The sequence below is a fragment of the Biomphalaria glabrata genome, chromosome 3 (genome assembly GCF_947242115.1).
Source record: "Biomphalaria glabrata chromosome 3, xgBioGlab47.1, whole genome shotgun sequence".
In the NCBI taxonomy this organism is placed as follows: domain Eukaryota; kingdom Metazoa; phylum Mollusca; class Gastropoda; family Planorbidae; genus Biomphalaria; species Biomphalaria glabrata.
The window spans coordinates 45,223,445-45,240,569 of NC_074713.1; the positions used below are offsets into that span (position 1 = coordinate 45,223,445).

General features: G+C 31.7%; 2 protein-coding genes across 3 annotated transcripts; one reads left to right on the forward strand and one right to left on the reverse strand.

Moving 5' to 3' along the window:
• Window positions 1–16: 16 nt before the first annotated feature.
• On the reverse strand, window positions 17–7,894 carry LOC106075972 (ATP synthase subunit s, mitochondrial-like). The gene is made up of 5 exons (XM_013236855.2): window positions 7,064–7,894; window positions 6,034–6,173; window positions 4,838–5,046; window positions 3,739–3,901; window positions 17–3,191 (listed from the first exon to the last, which is right to left on the reverse strand). The coding sequence occupies exons 1-5, from the start codon at window positions 7,280–7,282 to the stop codon at window positions 3,059–3,061; spliced, it is 864 nt and encodes a 287-aa protein (XP_013092309.2). The 5' UTR covers window positions 7,283–7,894; the 3' UTR covers window positions 17–3,058.
• A 233-nt stretch (window positions 7,895–8,127) lies between these two features.
• Window positions 8,128–16,183, forward strand: LOC106075973 (distal membrane-arm assembly complex protein 2-like). Of its 2 annotated transcripts, XM_056022284.1 has the most exons (6): window positions 8,128–8,246; window positions 11,541–11,905; window positions 12,346–12,516; window positions 12,730–12,950; window positions 13,432–13,594; window positions 15,799–16,183. In XM_056022284.1, exons 1-6 carry the CDS (start codon window positions 8,217–8,219, stop codon window positions 16,079–16,081), a joined length of 1,233 nt encoding a protein of 410 aa, XP_055878259.1. In that variant the 5' UTR covers window positions 8,128–8,216; the 3' UTR covers window positions 16,082–16,183. The 2 variants fall into 2 exon arrangements, with proteins under 2 accessions (XP_055878259.1, XP_013092310.1); XM_013236856.2 differs by lacking the exon at window positions 12,346–12,516 and having other exon boundaries at window positions 8,129–8,246.
• The last annotated feature ends 942 nt before the right edge of the window (window positions 16,184–17,125 follow it).

Here is a 17,125-nt window from a genome sequence, read left to right on the forward strand (position 1 = left end):
TTAATGAACAGAATCAAAAAATTACAAGAATTTATTAGTTATTTTTATATTAGAAGAAAAAATAGAAATACAGTGGCATCCTTAATGATTAAAATTGATGTTTGAAAATGTGCACAAAGATGAAGCAACCATCTCATATTAGTACTGCTGGTGGGCTACACAACATCCTTATATATTACAACCACATCTTACTTAGTTGTAAAAACACTATTTCTTATACTACATCACAGTATTCATTTCCTAAAATAGAACTTTAGAAATACCTTTGAATTCTAGATTAGTTTTTTGTCTTTGTGAGTCATTTAGAAAAAGGCTTCAGTTCTGTAAAATGTGCACAAATAAATGTCATATACAGGTGCTACAAATGCATTGAATGCTACATATTGATTCTTTCATTCTTGATAATAAATATTATAATTCTACGTTTATTCTCTAACAATATGCCATATTCCATTTTTAATCAACACTTGTTTTTGACATGACAGTTTTGGTTCATAAATATGATTTTTTTTTTACTTCCACTATTGATATTTAAAACAAATCAGTTCCTATTGGAATATTTGCAAAAAAAGGTGCTGTCAGCTAAAAATACAGTGTGAACCATTATGAGATCAAAGTTGTAGGCATTTAAAAAAACAAAAGAAATATTAAGCAGATTGGTACATATTTTAGAGATGTTTAAATAATAGAAGTAAACAATAAGAGTTGCACCAACACTTGAAAACATCTAGAAATGACTGTTCTTATGTTGTCAATTCTGCTTCTTGACATACTGATTCAACTTTTGGCACTCATAACAAAACACCCAGCCATCCCTAATCAACTGGGAAGTTAATATAAAACTAATTCCCCATGGTATTTTTTTATCTACTACCCCAAATAATAATAATTTTCAAACAATTCATTAGAACCATAGAACTCTTTGGCTAAGTAAAGGAAAAAGATCACCAGGTGTTCAGTGAAAACATTTCACAGTCCCTCAAGTTATCTTAAAGAGTATTCAGTAGTGGCAGTGTCTTTCAGGGAGACCACAGCTAATGTCATAACTTTTTAGTTGTGACATTGAAGAGAAAACTGGGATAATACAAGATGCGCTGAAGCTGAGTATCACGATGCTATTTGAAGAGATAGACTTATGTTGTATCTACTCTGAATCATCTGATGTGGATGCGGAGGTGCTGTTATTATTAGACAAATACTTCTAAGATGCAATAAAATGACACAGTGTAGATATAATTTTCTTAGTTTAAATCTTCTAAACTCGAAATTAAAACAATGACTATAGTTACAGTAAATACAATTCAGATACAGGATACTATAATAGTACTGATCAAATAAACTAACCAACTCTGTACCTTAACTAGCAACATCTAGCTCTCACTCAAGTAAGTCCTAACTCTGACTTTAAAAAGAACAAACTTCAACTAATTAAATAGTCTCCACCCCAAAACCTCTAGAATCTTCTTTTCACGCCCACAATAGTTTAACCTTCAACCTTCTTTTCCAGCCTTTTTTTGTCCTCATCTAACTCACGCTTATTGACCTTGCATTCATGATCATCGGATCATACAATGTCCCATTCTTGCTACACCAGTGATGCTCAACCTTATACGGCCTGCAGGCCATTTTAATTTCTAAAACTCGTGTCGCGGGCCACATTAACAAAAAAAGATACCAAAAAATGAAATAGAAAATAAACCATTTTAAATAGTTATATTACAATTTCGTGGCTCCAATAGGCCTACTTACACCATAATTACGTAACATAGGTTTTCAGATGTCTTATAACTGAAAAAGTTCTCTACTAAAATAAGTACTTGTAAACATTGTGATCATACCATCAATTTTTTTTGCAAATGTGCAAGGCTTATGTAGACAACCTGGCATAGACATCTATTGTCCTCATTGTTCGAAATCTGGATTTGTAAGTCAATCAGTTCCAGCAGCAATAGTCATTATTTCGAAATCTGCTGCTCTGTTATTTAGTTTTGAATGGAGATTTTCACCAACATCGTCTGCTCGACTCGTTTTGCTATTGTCATGCCAGAAAGGCGGCACAGCTTCATTTTTTTTCACGCCGATTTAATTCCATCACTGCTAGCAAGCACTCTGTTTTGCTTCATTTCTCGCTAAACATCCAATTTTCGTTTCTTCAGCTCTCCCATTTCATTAACGTGCAAATGTGACACGACACGGCACCAATCATGCTGACGTCAGAAGTACACGAACCAAAATGATGCAGAAAAGATGTGCTGTGCTACACACATGAGATGTCATGAACACGGCTAGCTCTAGACAGCCGCGGTAGTGTCCAAGACTCTAAAACAACTGTCAATTCTTGTCGCCGAAAAAAAAACAAGAAAATAAACATGAATACTACAAGAAAATAGATTAGAATGAAATCCATCAAAGAAAAAGCTAGAGTCGTATCAAAGAAAAAAAATACATTTTTCTACCTTTTTTCCCCCCACATTTTGTGCCGATGTTTTGACGGGCCGGTCCAAACCACGTCGCGGGCCAGATGTGGCCCGCAGGCCGTAGTTTGGGCATCACTGTGCTACACATTTAAGCCCGACACAAAGTGGCGCACACCATCTACTGAAACATTGCAATCAGACATTCTGAACTGAAGAAGGCTGTACTAGTCACTTGCACAAGCTTAGAAATGCAGACTGTTCACAAGTCCCTGGATAACATATATATGCTGATATTATTAATGAAAAAACACCAACATAATCCAGATATGTAATAATTTCAAGATATAATTTTGCACTTTTCAATTATGGTAGCTAATAACTTTATCCTCAGTGCTAGCTATCTTGATAATTAAAAAAAAACTTCTTCAAAAATGTCATCCAAAACATTTCACTGCTGTCATTTTCATGTGTCCAAGTGTTAGTCTTTAAGTAATTGATCTTTTTTTTTTTTTTTTTGAGGAATTTTCCAAACCATTTCCATGCAGAAGAAAGTACAATATCACTTCAAGGAAATAAAATATGACACTAGTGTTACATGAAACTAGTAGCCTATCTCTAGAATGAACATATTTTTTTTTTCTTTAAGTTTTAAGATCCTCGACATCAGAGGTCTGAACTATGTGACACCAAGGCATGGAGCTCTTCAGTCGATTCACAGACTTATTTAGGTCAGGAACATCTTGAAGAGCAGACAAAATTAAAACTTTCAGATTTCTGAAATAAAAAAAAATATTTAAAAAATACTACTCATATATCAAGAAAGATACTTTTCAAGAGCAGTTGATAGAGAAAGCTATTGATAGAATGTATTAAACTACAACACAATGTAAAAGCCAGAAAAAAAAATGCAAACCTAAAACTAGTTGAATGCAAATGTGAGGACACTGTAGTGTTCTTGGGATATACAAGTACAAGTGATGAAGTGACAGTTTGTTTTTTTCCAAGAAAATTTCACTTCAAGTTTTAAATACAAATTAATTAGAATAAACCTTTGATGAGATGGCTATTTTTAATCTAAGTTCAGACTGAAAACAAAAAAACTATTTTAAAACCTTGAGCATATTGTCTCACCAAATGTTCAACTTACAATGTTTTGAGAAAGAAAAGATTAGCTTGTTTCTAAAGCATCATAGAGATGTACTTATAATAAAACCTCATGTAAGCTATTTTATTTATAAGACAGGCAATTAGGAGTAGGTGGTCATTTTGCAAGCAATTATTGAAACATAAATCTTCTGACTCCTCATGAAATTATTTCTACCTGAGTTTAATCAAATGATTCAAACCAGCATCTGTAATCATGGGGCAGTCAATTATTTCCAAATGTTCTAAGGTGTCTTTCACATGCTGCAAGTTTTTCAAGGCATCATCCATGATGGAAACACACTTGTACAGTTTGACCTTACGAAGATGTTTCAAGTTTTCTGATAGATGGATTATATAAGAGATCATATGCTACTTAAAGTTTAAGAAAGAATAACAATAGATGGATGCTGTGAACCAAAGCTCAGTTGAAAACAGGCACATGATTAATTTTATTTCTATTTTTCTGCACTTCAATTGCTGGGCCACCGAATTGCTTTAGGGGATGATGAGTTTTTCACTTCACCTGGTCACAGGCCATCTGCAATAGCAAAGTGAAAGACCAGCCTATCCACAACCTCGAATGTGTACACTGCACAGATGGTGTTACTTTTCCAGATTTTTCATAGTCTGACCAGTACTGGTATAGATAACTGTTTTGTTTTATCTCCATCCCTTTTTATGTCAGACAAAATTTATTTGATTGTTTGACATACAAAAAAATAGTGGTTGTGCTGTCAATGTCAATAATGAATGCTCGTCTATATCTATCTTCATTTTAGAAGCTCTAGTTCCAGCATCCAGTTTATTTTATTTTCAAACCTATATATTGTCAGTCAGTATGTACTAGATCTAGGATTTCAAATCTTTTATTCAAATAATACAATATTCTTTAAGCATTACAGTGGAACAAAATACTTAATGTTCATTATAAAATATTTCATGGAATTCTGCTTTAATTTTTTTGTTTTCATTTATATACTGTATATAATATAAATAAATAAATATATATAAACCCTGAACCAATTTAAATTTAACACTGCTGGGTCACATTTTAAGCATTTTTTTAAAATAATATCTATCTATTGTATTTCTTCTTACTATTTATCCTTTAGAAGAGTTTTTATAGTGTGTTTTTTAAATCAAAGTTTATCAGACATTTAGTAACTTAAAACCACACTATTTTTAAAATGATTAATTTAAGTCACAATTTATCCTTGGGTTATGTTCTTATGAATAATAAACATCAAGATAAAAATAACACATCACAAACATACTTAGGTGTTCAAATCCAAGGTCAATAACTTTTGTATTAGACAAATCAATTTCTTCCAATTTGTATTCTTCAAAATCTGATCGAGGGAGCATATTATAGTCATTGAGATGTGCAGGAGATGTTGTCCACTTGATAGAGCCTTCATTTCTAAGGACCCATTCTGCAGCTGCCCGGTCAGGTCCAGCCAATTTAACACGCTCTTCATCTACTCTAATGAAAAAAATAAACATTTTAAAAAGATACTACTGCATTTAAATTTTGTACAGTTGACCCTTGATAGTTGAATGGTTACAGGACAGGGATGGTGTCAGATTATTAAAAACGTTGGATTACCAAAGGTTAGATGTACTTCATAGAATTTAGCCAGGAAGAGAGAACGTTTTATGTTTACGTTGGCCAACTTTGCTCTACATCATACAAGACGTAACAAAAACTTCAACACTAAAAAATACAGGTAAACAGTCTGAAAGTAATCACAGAAAGACAATAAAGAATATATCAACACTTAAAAGAAGCACATGAGAAGAGGAGAGACTGAGTTGGATTACTGAGAGAGCCACATTAAAAGTGCTGGATTATCATGGGTCAACTGTAATTAAAGTTGTTGTTTTTTAACTGATGTGATCTACATTTAGAAAAAGTAATGACATACCAGGTATGCATATTGACATCAACATTTGGATTGTATTTTGGATATGTAAATGTATGGTGCATGAAGAATTATTATAGAACTATAGTAAAAGTATCCTTTTTCAGACCATGCTATAGAAAGGCAGATGATGTAAAGGTAATCTATTTCTATGGCTGATGGTTTCTGAAGGTGTCATGTGGCCAGCACAATGACCAACTGCCTTTCCTTTCCCCAACTAATGTCAGGTACCTATTAGAGTTGCGCCTTTAGTTTAACAGGGCATGACAGCTGATGGAGTAGATTAGTAGCTGCACAATTAAAGCTCTTGGGCTTCAATCTTGATGAAGTTGGAATTCTCAATCCAGTATTTTCTATCATTCATAAAACAACATACCTCTGATAGTACCTGACAACCACTGAGATAAATGATTGCAGTTAGAAGTTAGATTGCAGTTAGTCACAATTCTAGCCACATAAACTATAGAAACAGTCACAACTTCCAGTTTTACTTAGATCTTACTTTTTTTTTCAAAGGAAAATCTTAATTTAAAAAAAGAAAAACTCACTGATTAAATGCAACAGTTACTCCCCAGAAAGATCGACAAGATAGATAGAAATGTTGAGGACACAGTTCTAACAAAGGCTTAGAGTGTCTTGGTGCAGTTGGTCCAAGCTTTAAATTTTGAGCCTTATGGATTGGTGTCCCCTGATTGAAAAAAAAATGTATAAAGAGACTTTTGAAAGCACTGATAAGTATTGTTTCCAGGCTGATTCTAAAGCTTACAGGGTAAGGGAGGGCCATTGCATCTACCAGGTACTGTACTGCCCCAAATGATCTGCGTGCTACTATTTTAAAAAATATATTAATTATAATGATTAAAATAATAAAAGGACATAAATTATTTTAAAAAATATAAATAAATAATTATTTAAACATGGTAATTTCTTCACATAAAAATGCTTGCACCCATCCTCCAAGATAAAAGTTCTTGGGAATGGGGGGGGGGGGGGGGGGGGGGGGAAGGAAATCAACAGTGGAACAAGATAGATTGAGATCACTAGTAGCCTACTTAGTAGAGATCTTCTCTTATCTCTACTATCTATTTACTATCTCTAGAAATAGGAAGTATAATCTAATACAGAGATATATGTAAATCATAAGTATCTCTAATTTATGTGCTCTATACTAATTATAGTTTATTTATATCCACTCCAGACACTGAAAGACTATTTTCTTTTCCTGTATACTGCCATTAGAAAACAGAAATTTAGTACCGGTATCTCTAGATTTACAAGTCAAGTCAACTGAGTCTGAATGACTAAATCATATTTATATAAATTTGATTCTATATTGATTAGACTGACTAGAGTCGCTAGAGTGACTAGACTCTAATCCTCTAATCAACTCTAATGACTAATCTCTAGTCAGATCTAAATTATTCTAAATCTAGATCTAGATCTATAATAGTACTTTGAAATGGCTTTAAGACTTTAAATATAAGAGTCTAGATTATTAATTGAGATCTAGAGTCTACATAGATCTAGATCTGCATCTAGATTGGACTATTTTAGATCTAGATTAAATTTATATCTTACCTGGCTGAGCTGAAGCTGTTGGTATGAGTACATTAAATTCATAGAATCATAATCATAATGTTTAGTAGTTCGACTTCGAGTAACATACCCATGATCTTGATAATTATAATCATGCCCATAATAATTATGAGAAGGGGCATATGATCCATATCTTCGAAATCGAAATAAAATATGTGTTCTCATTATAAGAATCTCTAATTTTCTTTGCATTTTCATCATGTTTTGATTTTTGTTTATGTCTATAACTTTACTCACTGGACTGTAGTAATTTAGTAACTGTAACTGAAGAATGTGTAGACTGTGATTTCAGATTTGTGAAGTCACTCAATCAAGTCGCTGTGTGTGTAGTGACCAGTGTTACGTGAGTGTAGTCTGTAAGACTCTGTATCAATTTGATATCATGTCGATTCACGTGTACTGTATCAGTGTATGATATGTATCACAGTGTTACTGAGTGTGTGTGAACTAGATCTATGTGACAGTATGTCTATGTGACTATGTCCTATATGATTATGTCAATTATGTGTAAACTAGATTTGTATTATCTACTATTACTATGTTACACTATGTATGACTATGTAATGTTACTTAATGAAAGTTAATGTATACACTACTACTAGTAGTACTAGTACTACTAGTATTATTCGCTCTGAGCTTAAGATAAATGTATGACTCCAAGCTTCTCGATGCTATGTATCTAGATTTAAAATTCTAGATATCTAGTAGATTAAATTTAAATAGCTTCAAGCGTTAACCACTTAGTCTTTACTTTCACTTTAGAAGTGAAAAACAACCTTGTATCAGTAATATAATCAGTATGGTAAATAAATCGAAAGTTGAGTTGCTTTTGTTGTCAGAAGATGTATGTAGGTTAGTGTCTGTTATGCCAACTCTACACGCAAAAAAAATATGATGCATACATATAATAATTATTAAAAAAAAAAAAAAAAATTTGTCATGACAAAAACAACAGTAAAACAATTTTATAATGCTTTAATATGAAAATCTACAAATCTAGATATAGTTAGCTAAGTTCTAGACTTTATGACTGCTATGACTAGATCGCTAGTTTGGCTAGATAGGCAGCAATATGACTTTTTTAACTCTGACATTCTTTTTATACGAAGTTCCAAAACTTCTTGACTTTTAGAATATGGCAGAATATTGTAAACAGATAATATTTGTAAGTAAAGATATTTTCCCACTCGTCTAGTAGATCTAGATTCTAGATCTATATAATCTAGATCATACTAGATGTATACTTTTTACACAACCCAGTCATAATTATATAGTGAATTATTATTATTGTCGAATCATCTAGTGATGATCTAGACTAAAATAAAAAAAAAAGTGTATAAACTTTTTACTTTAACTTTAGTACTTTAGTCAGTTTAGTCTTTATATAAAATTATAAAGTAATAAAGGCTGCTAAATCTAGAATAATTATAATAGATCTAATTTTAATAAAATAAAATTAAAAGCGTCTGGATTGATGATGACCGGTATTGGTATTCAGAACAGCTAGATCTAGATTCTGCTAGATTACTCAAAGAACTAAGCAATGAGCTAGCACCAGTGACTGGCAGTGTTCAAAATACTTTTTCAGGCATCTTTTATTAGTTTAACCAGGGCAGAGTACAAACTAAAGTTTACTAAAGGGACTGGAAAATCTGACCCAGGACGTATTGTCACTACTATAACTATTGTAACTATTGTAACATTCCTCACAGTATTGTATTGTAATCATCTTCTTTTTTGAAGTAATGTCTGGATGATACTGTTACTCACTGTTACCTGTATCATAGATTATAAGATAAGAAGAATTAGACTAGATCATGATGTACAATGAATATCTAATATATAGATATAGATCTATGTCTAGATCTAGTTCTAGTTATTTTATTATATTACAGATTCTATCTAGTTTTAGTAATAGATCTAGTAATTACACTTATTTATATATATATATATAATTATATTAATTATTTTTTATAACTTTTAACTTTTATTCTATTTATAATATATATATATATATATATATATATATATATCTTAATCTTATATAATATAGACGTTACTTCAAAAAAGAAGATGATTACGTTCTACACACGTCATGCATTTAAATTAATCATTCATGCATATTAACCAATGACCTAAATTCTGCCAAGTCACTGGTTTTCCTGGCTAGCTCAGGCAACCCATTCCATGCTCTAATAGCACTATAGGGAAGGAACATTTATAGTTACAAATTTGTCCTAGCATATATATGGAATGAGGAATGTGCCTACTATATAATATATATATATCTGATCACTCATAATTCAGTATAACTACTATACTATAACTTCTCTAGATCTAATAAATTATCCTTACTTTAAGTCTGTTTTAAGTTATAATTGATATAAATATATATTAAATAATATATATACATATATACAAGTTGATTAGAGTAATACCATTAGTAAAGTCACTTTATTCTAATTTAGAGACAAGGCAGAAGAATACAAAGAAAAGTAGCTACAATATATATAAATACTATAATTAACTATAATGCATAAAATACTAAACTTGACTAAACCATAACTTACAAATAGAAAAACAAAACCTAATGAAATACCCAGAAAGACACAAGGATAGAGGCACATTTCTTATTCCATGCACAAGAACTAATTCGTACAAATGCTTCTTCTTAGAGCCCTATTGCCATTAGAGAATGGAGTTTAAGTCAGTGATTAACATGTATGACTAGATTGACACATGAAATGCACCAGACATAATTAACTTTTTTTTGAAGTAACGTCTGTAATAGATAAGAGTATAGATCTATGAATGAATACATGTTATTTTATACTACTCTATTAGTAATTAGATCTAGATCTAGAATAATTTAAATCTTTTCTAGATTAGATCTAGACTCTAAATCTAAGTTAACTAAGACTAAGTTATTCTAGATTGATGACATCTATATATATTAATTATTATTAGTAAATAACTAAATATTAGTATTTGTATGTGCTAAATCTAGAGCTGTTAGATATAAGTAACTGAAAGTAGCCTAAAATATATAGATCTATAAATGATATTCTAAGACTAACACTAAATAGCTCTATATAGAAACTAACTTGATTTATATATCATAATATAATAGACTATAGTCACTAGTATAGTAACATACTGAAATAATTACAGAATATATTTTATGTAACTAGAACAGAGTTAAATAGAGTAGTAGATCTATTATACCTAGTGCCATAGGCTATAGGGTTAAAGGGTAAAGTGGCCCAGACTCTACTAGGCTAAACTAGACTATTCAAGCCCCAAGAAAGAAAAAAATATAAGACAGTGAGAAAAGTCACATTTTATATATTCTAAATATAATATACTTATATATAGCATCATTTTGTACCATCTATAATCATTCACATTGTTATTGTTCTGTAATAACTTAAGGGAGGCAACTCAATGATATTGATCCTAGATGCTTATTCACAGGACATCACAAACACATAAAAACAATATCTGCCTTGATCACAATCTCTTCATAAGCTCTAGACTTGGAAAACTTTCTGTTGCTTTTCTCTAATATTTATAAACATCCTTCTCTGTCTAGTCTCAGTGCACACCTTCTGCACTAGCTTGGATGGCAGTGTGCATGGCAGGGTTATAACAGTACCATTAGATATTATATTGTGTTGACTAAACATAGCACAGTTCAAGCCAAACTTAAACAGTTGTTCAAGTTATGGTGCACCCACACTGCAAGGAAAAAGAGTTTGCCTCAGACTTGTCAAATTCTGCTCATGCTCTCGACTTGTATATAATATGAATATATGCATTCCACACAACCTATGGGTTTTTATCCTGGATTTTTGGAAGAAATGATTCAAACACTTTCATGGAGCTAAATTATAAAAATAATTATAATCTTTATTATTCATGAGGAAATTTGTCTTACAATTTGTGCATTTTAAAAAATACATCATTATATAATGTTAGGCGCATCTGCTGTGTCCAATGCAAATAAACCAAATGGAGGTAACACTCAACTTAATAAAACCGTCGAAAGGCCGAACAATTAATAAAAGTTAGTCGAAGCTGATACTGGATACTGAATGTCGAAGAAGTTTAATAGCAATGAAGGGAACCTTCAAAAGTCTGCTAACTCTGTATGTTTATAAAAGGCTTCCTATCTCTAATGTGTCCTGGAAGTACTCTGTTTACGTTGGCATATATTTCACTCTATCTAAAAAACCTGTTCTTGTTTTTACTAGTCACGTCATTGTCACTAAGTCAAAATTTCCCCTATTTCTGAAACAATTAATTCCATAACAACAGGTAACTATCAAAACAAAATATACATTCACACTAGTTTCACTCAAATGTTTGATGATTTGGTCAGGAGGTTCAAGGTATTGAGTACAAGGATCTCCTAACAATTGATATATACAGATCTACTTTTCTTTTTTTTTTTTTCCAGACAAGGAATTTCTTCAAATTATGTCATTTATCTAGAAGTTTAAAAAAGTTTTCTTGTAGAAGTTACTCCAAATCCAGTGAGCAAGAAAAAAAATCACCAAACAATGAACTGGCAGAAGTAACAGAGGATGAGAACGAGAAATTGATTGAAAAGTTCTTAAGGGAAAATCCAGTTCCCAACCCAGTTAGGAATACAGAAAAAGAGTACTTTGACAGTATGAAAGACTCCAAAAGAAGAGGTTTATTTGAGACCTTGCCTACTCACTTAACTTCTTGGTTGTATAAAGACTATGTTATTGATGACCACACAGAACTATTTTTACAGCATGAGATTAAAGTACGCCAGCTGCTACGTGAAGATCATAAGTAATGTATTCTACTCATCAGACATAAATGTTTTTTTTTAGTGATTAAATTAGAATTGTTAGCTCATTTATACATTTTCAATAAAGTCTTATAAAAATATCCTAATTTGTGATGATATTGCATGGAAGTCTGCAAAAGAAAATGAGTTTTAGTTGTATTTTTAAATGAAACCTAAACAAATTAATTTTTACCAAAATCATTTATTTGAAAATAAAATTTTCACCAACTATGGTTGTTTGGCTCCTAGCTATAAAATGTGCCATTTTATCAAATTAAAAAGAATATTGCTAAGATTACTAAAATAAAGACAGTTATTACTTTCAGACCTTGCATGGAGCAGATAGTGTAAAGCTCTTTTGTTTCTATGATTAACTATTAATTAACAAGTCTTGTGAACAGCTCAATGTCCAAGCACAGTTAATTTCCTCAACTAATGTCAGAATACCATCAGAAATGGGTGGACTCAGGGACATCCTAAAAATTCAGAAATTCAATATTCCAATCTTCAGCATCATCCGAACTTGTGACCACTCAGTTCAGAAGTCCATTGAATTAACACTTGGCCAGGACCAAGATGAAAATGTATTTTATAACTTTGTGAAAATTCAAAAGTAATAACTAAATTTATATAAATACATTTTTACAACTGTACTAAGACTAAGAGAAAGGCTTTTATACACTTATAATGGCAGTGTTCAAAATGTCAGGAAAATTTAACTTAATCAACAAATGTATTCTTTTTTTTCTTTTTTTTTATGAGCTATTTTCACATTTCATGCAAGTTTCTTGTTAAAATCATCACTTTCTACATTTTTGTCTTCAAGATATAGAGAAGATAGAGTCAAAGTTCTCGGCCATGACCTTGCAGCTGCTCATTTCATTGTTCATCGTGGAGGAGCAGTAAAATTTGTTGGCCGTGAGACTTGGCTTGTTAAAAATAAGGAAGGACAAGTTCCATTACCCAACACATGTATAGACAACATGCACCTTGAAGCTGTGGATCTCAGTAATACGAAATTTACCCATGTCTCAGCTGAAAACTTAGGTACTGGTATTTATAGCTAGTTAAAAGTTTGAAACATTCAAAACTACAATGTGATATTGATTACTGGTCTGTTGCATACTTCTAATTGCAACGGAAACATCAATAAGTTATGTCTTGCCAAGTCTATACAATCCACTTCTCTCATCACCCTGTTACAAGTCATTTACTACAAGTCAAAAAGGCACTCTGGGTGATTATGGAATGTTTTAGCATTCCAATGACATGATCTTTAAATTGTTGAACTCCATAACCCAGTAAAATTCTTCAGACTCAACAATGATGTCCTCTATCTAATTCCAATCTTGTTCTGGAAACATACCCTTCTTATACACAAATGATTGAAAGACGAAGCTATATTTACTTGAACATGGTTTTGAGGACTTAAGGTTCATGGCTCTTGTTTAAAATGTACATCATATAGATTTCACTATACTGCTGATAATTGCACTGCTTCATGGCATGACATTACTATCTCTGGCAGCTCCTTTGTCACACCTGCGCTACATCAGGATGCACAACTGCCCTTACCTAGATGACTGGTTTCTAGCTAAGCTTCATCCCTTAAAAGACACCTTAGAGTTTTTAGACATCAACAACTGCCCAGAGATTACAGATAATGGTCTGAGTTGCTTGCACCACTTCAGGTAAGAACATGATCATAAAGACATTGAAGTTGTAAGTACATTGAACTGAGAAGAGTTAACTTTCTTTTTAGCCTTGGCAGTTAGATGGCTTTATGGTGGGCAATATGGTGGGAGTTGATAACCAAAGGATAATATTGAAATTTTGCAAATTAAGCTATGTAGTTATACAAGTTTTTATAATGGAATAATTAGGTATAAACTGTGACATTATTTTGTTAGTCTTGGGCAATAGTTTATAAGAATCATATAAAATGGCATTAGTAAATTTGCTCTAACTATGTTCTGTTTTTTGTAATGCACAAATTTCCTCACTGATAATAAAGATTATTATTATTATTATTAATGTAGTTGTAGAAACGAACGAGTATTCCTTCTCTGGCACTGTCAGGGCCGAGTTTCATTAAAGAGAAACAAAATTCATTGTAGTCCCTTTATTATTTTTATTATTATGCTGTCATGTAATTCCAAAACTAGACTAAATTTCCATATCATCCATTGACTTATTTATAGCTCTAAAAATTAGCTTCTCATCTTCTGTACTTTTGTTAGCCAATGTAAGATTTCTGCAAATATTTGATAGATGAATTCAACTAATTGTCTGGGACTGCCTGAAAATAACAATTTTATGTAAATTTAAAACTAAATAAGATTCACTAACTGTTGTTGTTTATCTGGGACTCAAGGCTGTTTGCCTTAGTTTAAAATTATCCTCAGGGTAGCACAAGCAATCCTTGTTTGTGCTAAAACATGGTCAAGAGTGCACAATTTCAGGTTTCTGTTTTGCTTTTCCTGCAAACCAGAAACAAAAAGGTTCTAAAAGTAGATGTAGCCAAGGTGTGACTATAATCTAAAAAAATATTCTTCTCAGAAACCTGATAACTCATAAGACTCAATAGATTAATATTATATTATGGCTTAAAAAAAGTTATAAATGTAATCTTGTGAGGTTTTTTTACTAACTCATTTTTTTTTTATTCACCATTTTCAACTTCCCTACCATATTATTTTAAATTGAGCAACATTTGATGTTTTAAATTTGTCTCTGTGTGACACTACTAGCAATGATTTGAAACAGCCCAAATACATGAATGCGTTATTCCTTTTGTTTTTCTCCTTTATGCTTTTGTTTTAAACTTTGAAATCTTGAATAGTGTTTCCCTTTCATAAGCATCCAGAATTTCCTACTTTTAACTTTTTTGTTAAGAAGAATGTTTTTAATAAGCTGGGGCTTAAAAAAGGCTCTATTTTGATGTTCTTGATGGTAGCAGTATAGGATAAGGAGCTCAAGACAAGCATTTTGAGTTTTCAGATGTGTTTTTTATATTGTTTTGTGAAATATGAAAAAATATCGTAAAAATAATTTTTATTAATTTGAATCATAATATACATGGGGTTGCAAAAGTAGGTTTAAAAGTTCCCCTTTCAGACCTTGTGATCTATAGAGCAGATAATGTTAAGGTCAACCAGCAGCGCATCAACCAACCACCTTTACTTTCCTCAGCTAAGTCAGGTAGAGTTGGGTGAACTCAGGGGCGGGGCGCCTAAAAATCCCTAAATTCAAAATCCCAAATCCGAACCCAGGACCCCATATTCAGAAGCCAAATGCTTAACCACTCAGCCTTCGCGCCCCATAAAAAAAAAAGTAGGTATACAGTGATTAAAAAAAAAAGTAGGTATACAGTGATTAAAAAAAAAAAGAAAACGTTTTCACTCCATTTATGGATTTTTAGTTTAACATCTATAATACTTGTCCATCAAAATGTAATCTTTTGTTATAAATGACAGACGTTCCTTTTAACAGAAGAGAAGATAGTCGTAATAAAATAATGTTTCAGATTCTTTAACTTCTTGACTAGATCTACATGATGAAAATGAAAAAGAAGTAAATTAAAATTAGGCCAGCTGGAGCAAACAGGAAGTAGAAGAGTTTTTTAGCTATTAAAAAGAGGAAGTGCAAATGTTGTCTTTCAAAAACATTATGGTTCGAAATTGCGAAAAAAGGGATGGAGTTTGAATTTTCATGCATGGTAGCACAATCCAAAAGTGGAAAATAATCCCAGAGAGAGTTAAAACTGAGTTTTCTCTAGTACTGCATGTAATAAGATTTATTAATAAAAAATTGTATTGTCTTGAAAAAAAATCTGTGCTTCCGGTTTTAACCAAACCTTTCATTAAATGCATTGTGTTTAATTATTTTTTCCCAGCAATCTTCAATGTCTACGAGTATCTAATTTGGAAAGAGTGAAAAATATTGGCCTGATATGTCTTTTATTGGAAGATAAAATACCAAACCTGCTTGTGTTAGGCTTAACAGATGACCAATTACGGCCAGATCACTCGCAATCAACTGGGGAAAGAAAACTTGTTCGTGCGTTGTTAGGTTTTACTAGTGAGAAGGAAGATTTTATTAAAGGCAGCATCCGAGAAAAATTTGAAAGTACACCCTATCTGAAGGAGATGTATGGTGTAATCAAGAAAGTAGAGTAAAGTGTATGGCTAGATTATTAAGGATTCATCCTTAATGTAGTAGTGTAAAATGTATTATTTATTGAATTGTATATATTTGAATACAGATTTAATGCAATCATTTTTATTTTTACTTGTTTTTTTCTTTTTTTCATTCCATAGTTTTGGTTTAGAATGTCAGGTTCACTTAATAGTACAAATAACAAGAATGTTATTAATATGGCAATTTATTTACTGAATATGAACTGGAAAAAAAAAGCCAGTTACTACCATGAGATGGATGGAAAGGATAACCTTGCAATGGTTGTAACTAGAATTTTTTTATTTTTTTTATATATTGTCACTATGGTAGTTAAAGATTCAGAACTAATGATATTGTTCCCTATCTCTCATATGGTCATGGCCTCCACAAAGACAACAATGTTGTGATCTAGACATTCTAAATCTAGTAGATCTACCTACACAATTATATTAATTACTTAATTATTCTTTGTAATTTTAAATCAAAGATCTATAGATCTAGACTATTTCAGATTCAATTAATAAAAATCAATGAGGCCTTAGAACACAACGAGGAGACATGGGAACAACACATTAGATGTAGCTACCAGTATTTGATATTATAGAGTTTTTAGAAATCAGAGTAAGTCCAGAAAGAGAACTATTACTCTTATTCTCCCATGACCTGAAGATGACCAGCCATTTCGACAAAAGAGAGATCAATAACAGTGTTAATAGGAGAGCAGTTAAAGTTAGACATAGGTAGACTAAAGGCAGATGATATTGGGGTGTAGTTAGTTCTCTTCTAAAACTTGTGACAATTGTAAAAATAAATATCCCCTAGGATTTAAAGTGTAAGAAAGTATCGCAGTCACCTAGTGGTAACTACAGATAGTACATCAATATATAGCCACAGGAAGTAATGCATTCCTCATTAATCTTGAACTGGAAGACATAACATACCAAAATATTAACTTATCATCTAGCACTTTTATAACTTTTCATAAAAAAATGTATTACATAAGCTTGAAGCCTCTACACACAAAACAAAAAAACAACAGAAGA

What these genes read in the sequence shown, in the direction of transcription:
- LOC106075972 (XM_013236855.2), bottom strand. Translation starts at nt 7,282, where the DNA reads ATGATGAAAATGCAAAGAAAATTAGAGATTCTTATAATGAGAACACAT. An exon ending in AACAGCTTCAGCTCAGCCAG is followed by an intron (nt 6,174 to 7,063) that starts GTAAGATATAAA and finishes TTTTTCAATCAG; the next exon opens with GGGACACCAATCCATAAGGC. An exon ending in GTAACTGTTGCATTTAATCA is followed by an intron (nt 5,047 to 6,033) that starts GTGAGTTTTTCT and finishes TTTTTTCATTAG; the next exon opens with AGTAGATGAAGAGCGTGTTA.
- LOC106075973 (XM_056022284.1), top strand. Translation starts at nt 8,217, where the DNA reads ATGGCAGAATATTGTAAACAGATAATATTT. An exon ending in CTGCTACGTGAAGATCATAA is followed by an intron (nt 11,906 to 12,345) that starts GTAATGTATTCT and finishes AACTAATGTCAG; the next exon opens with AATACCATCAGAAATGGGTG. An exon ending in AGTTGCTTGCACCACTTCAG is followed by an intron (nt 13,595 to 15,798) that starts GTAAGAACATGA and finishes ATTTTTTCCCAG; the next exon opens with CAATCTTCAATGTCTACGAG.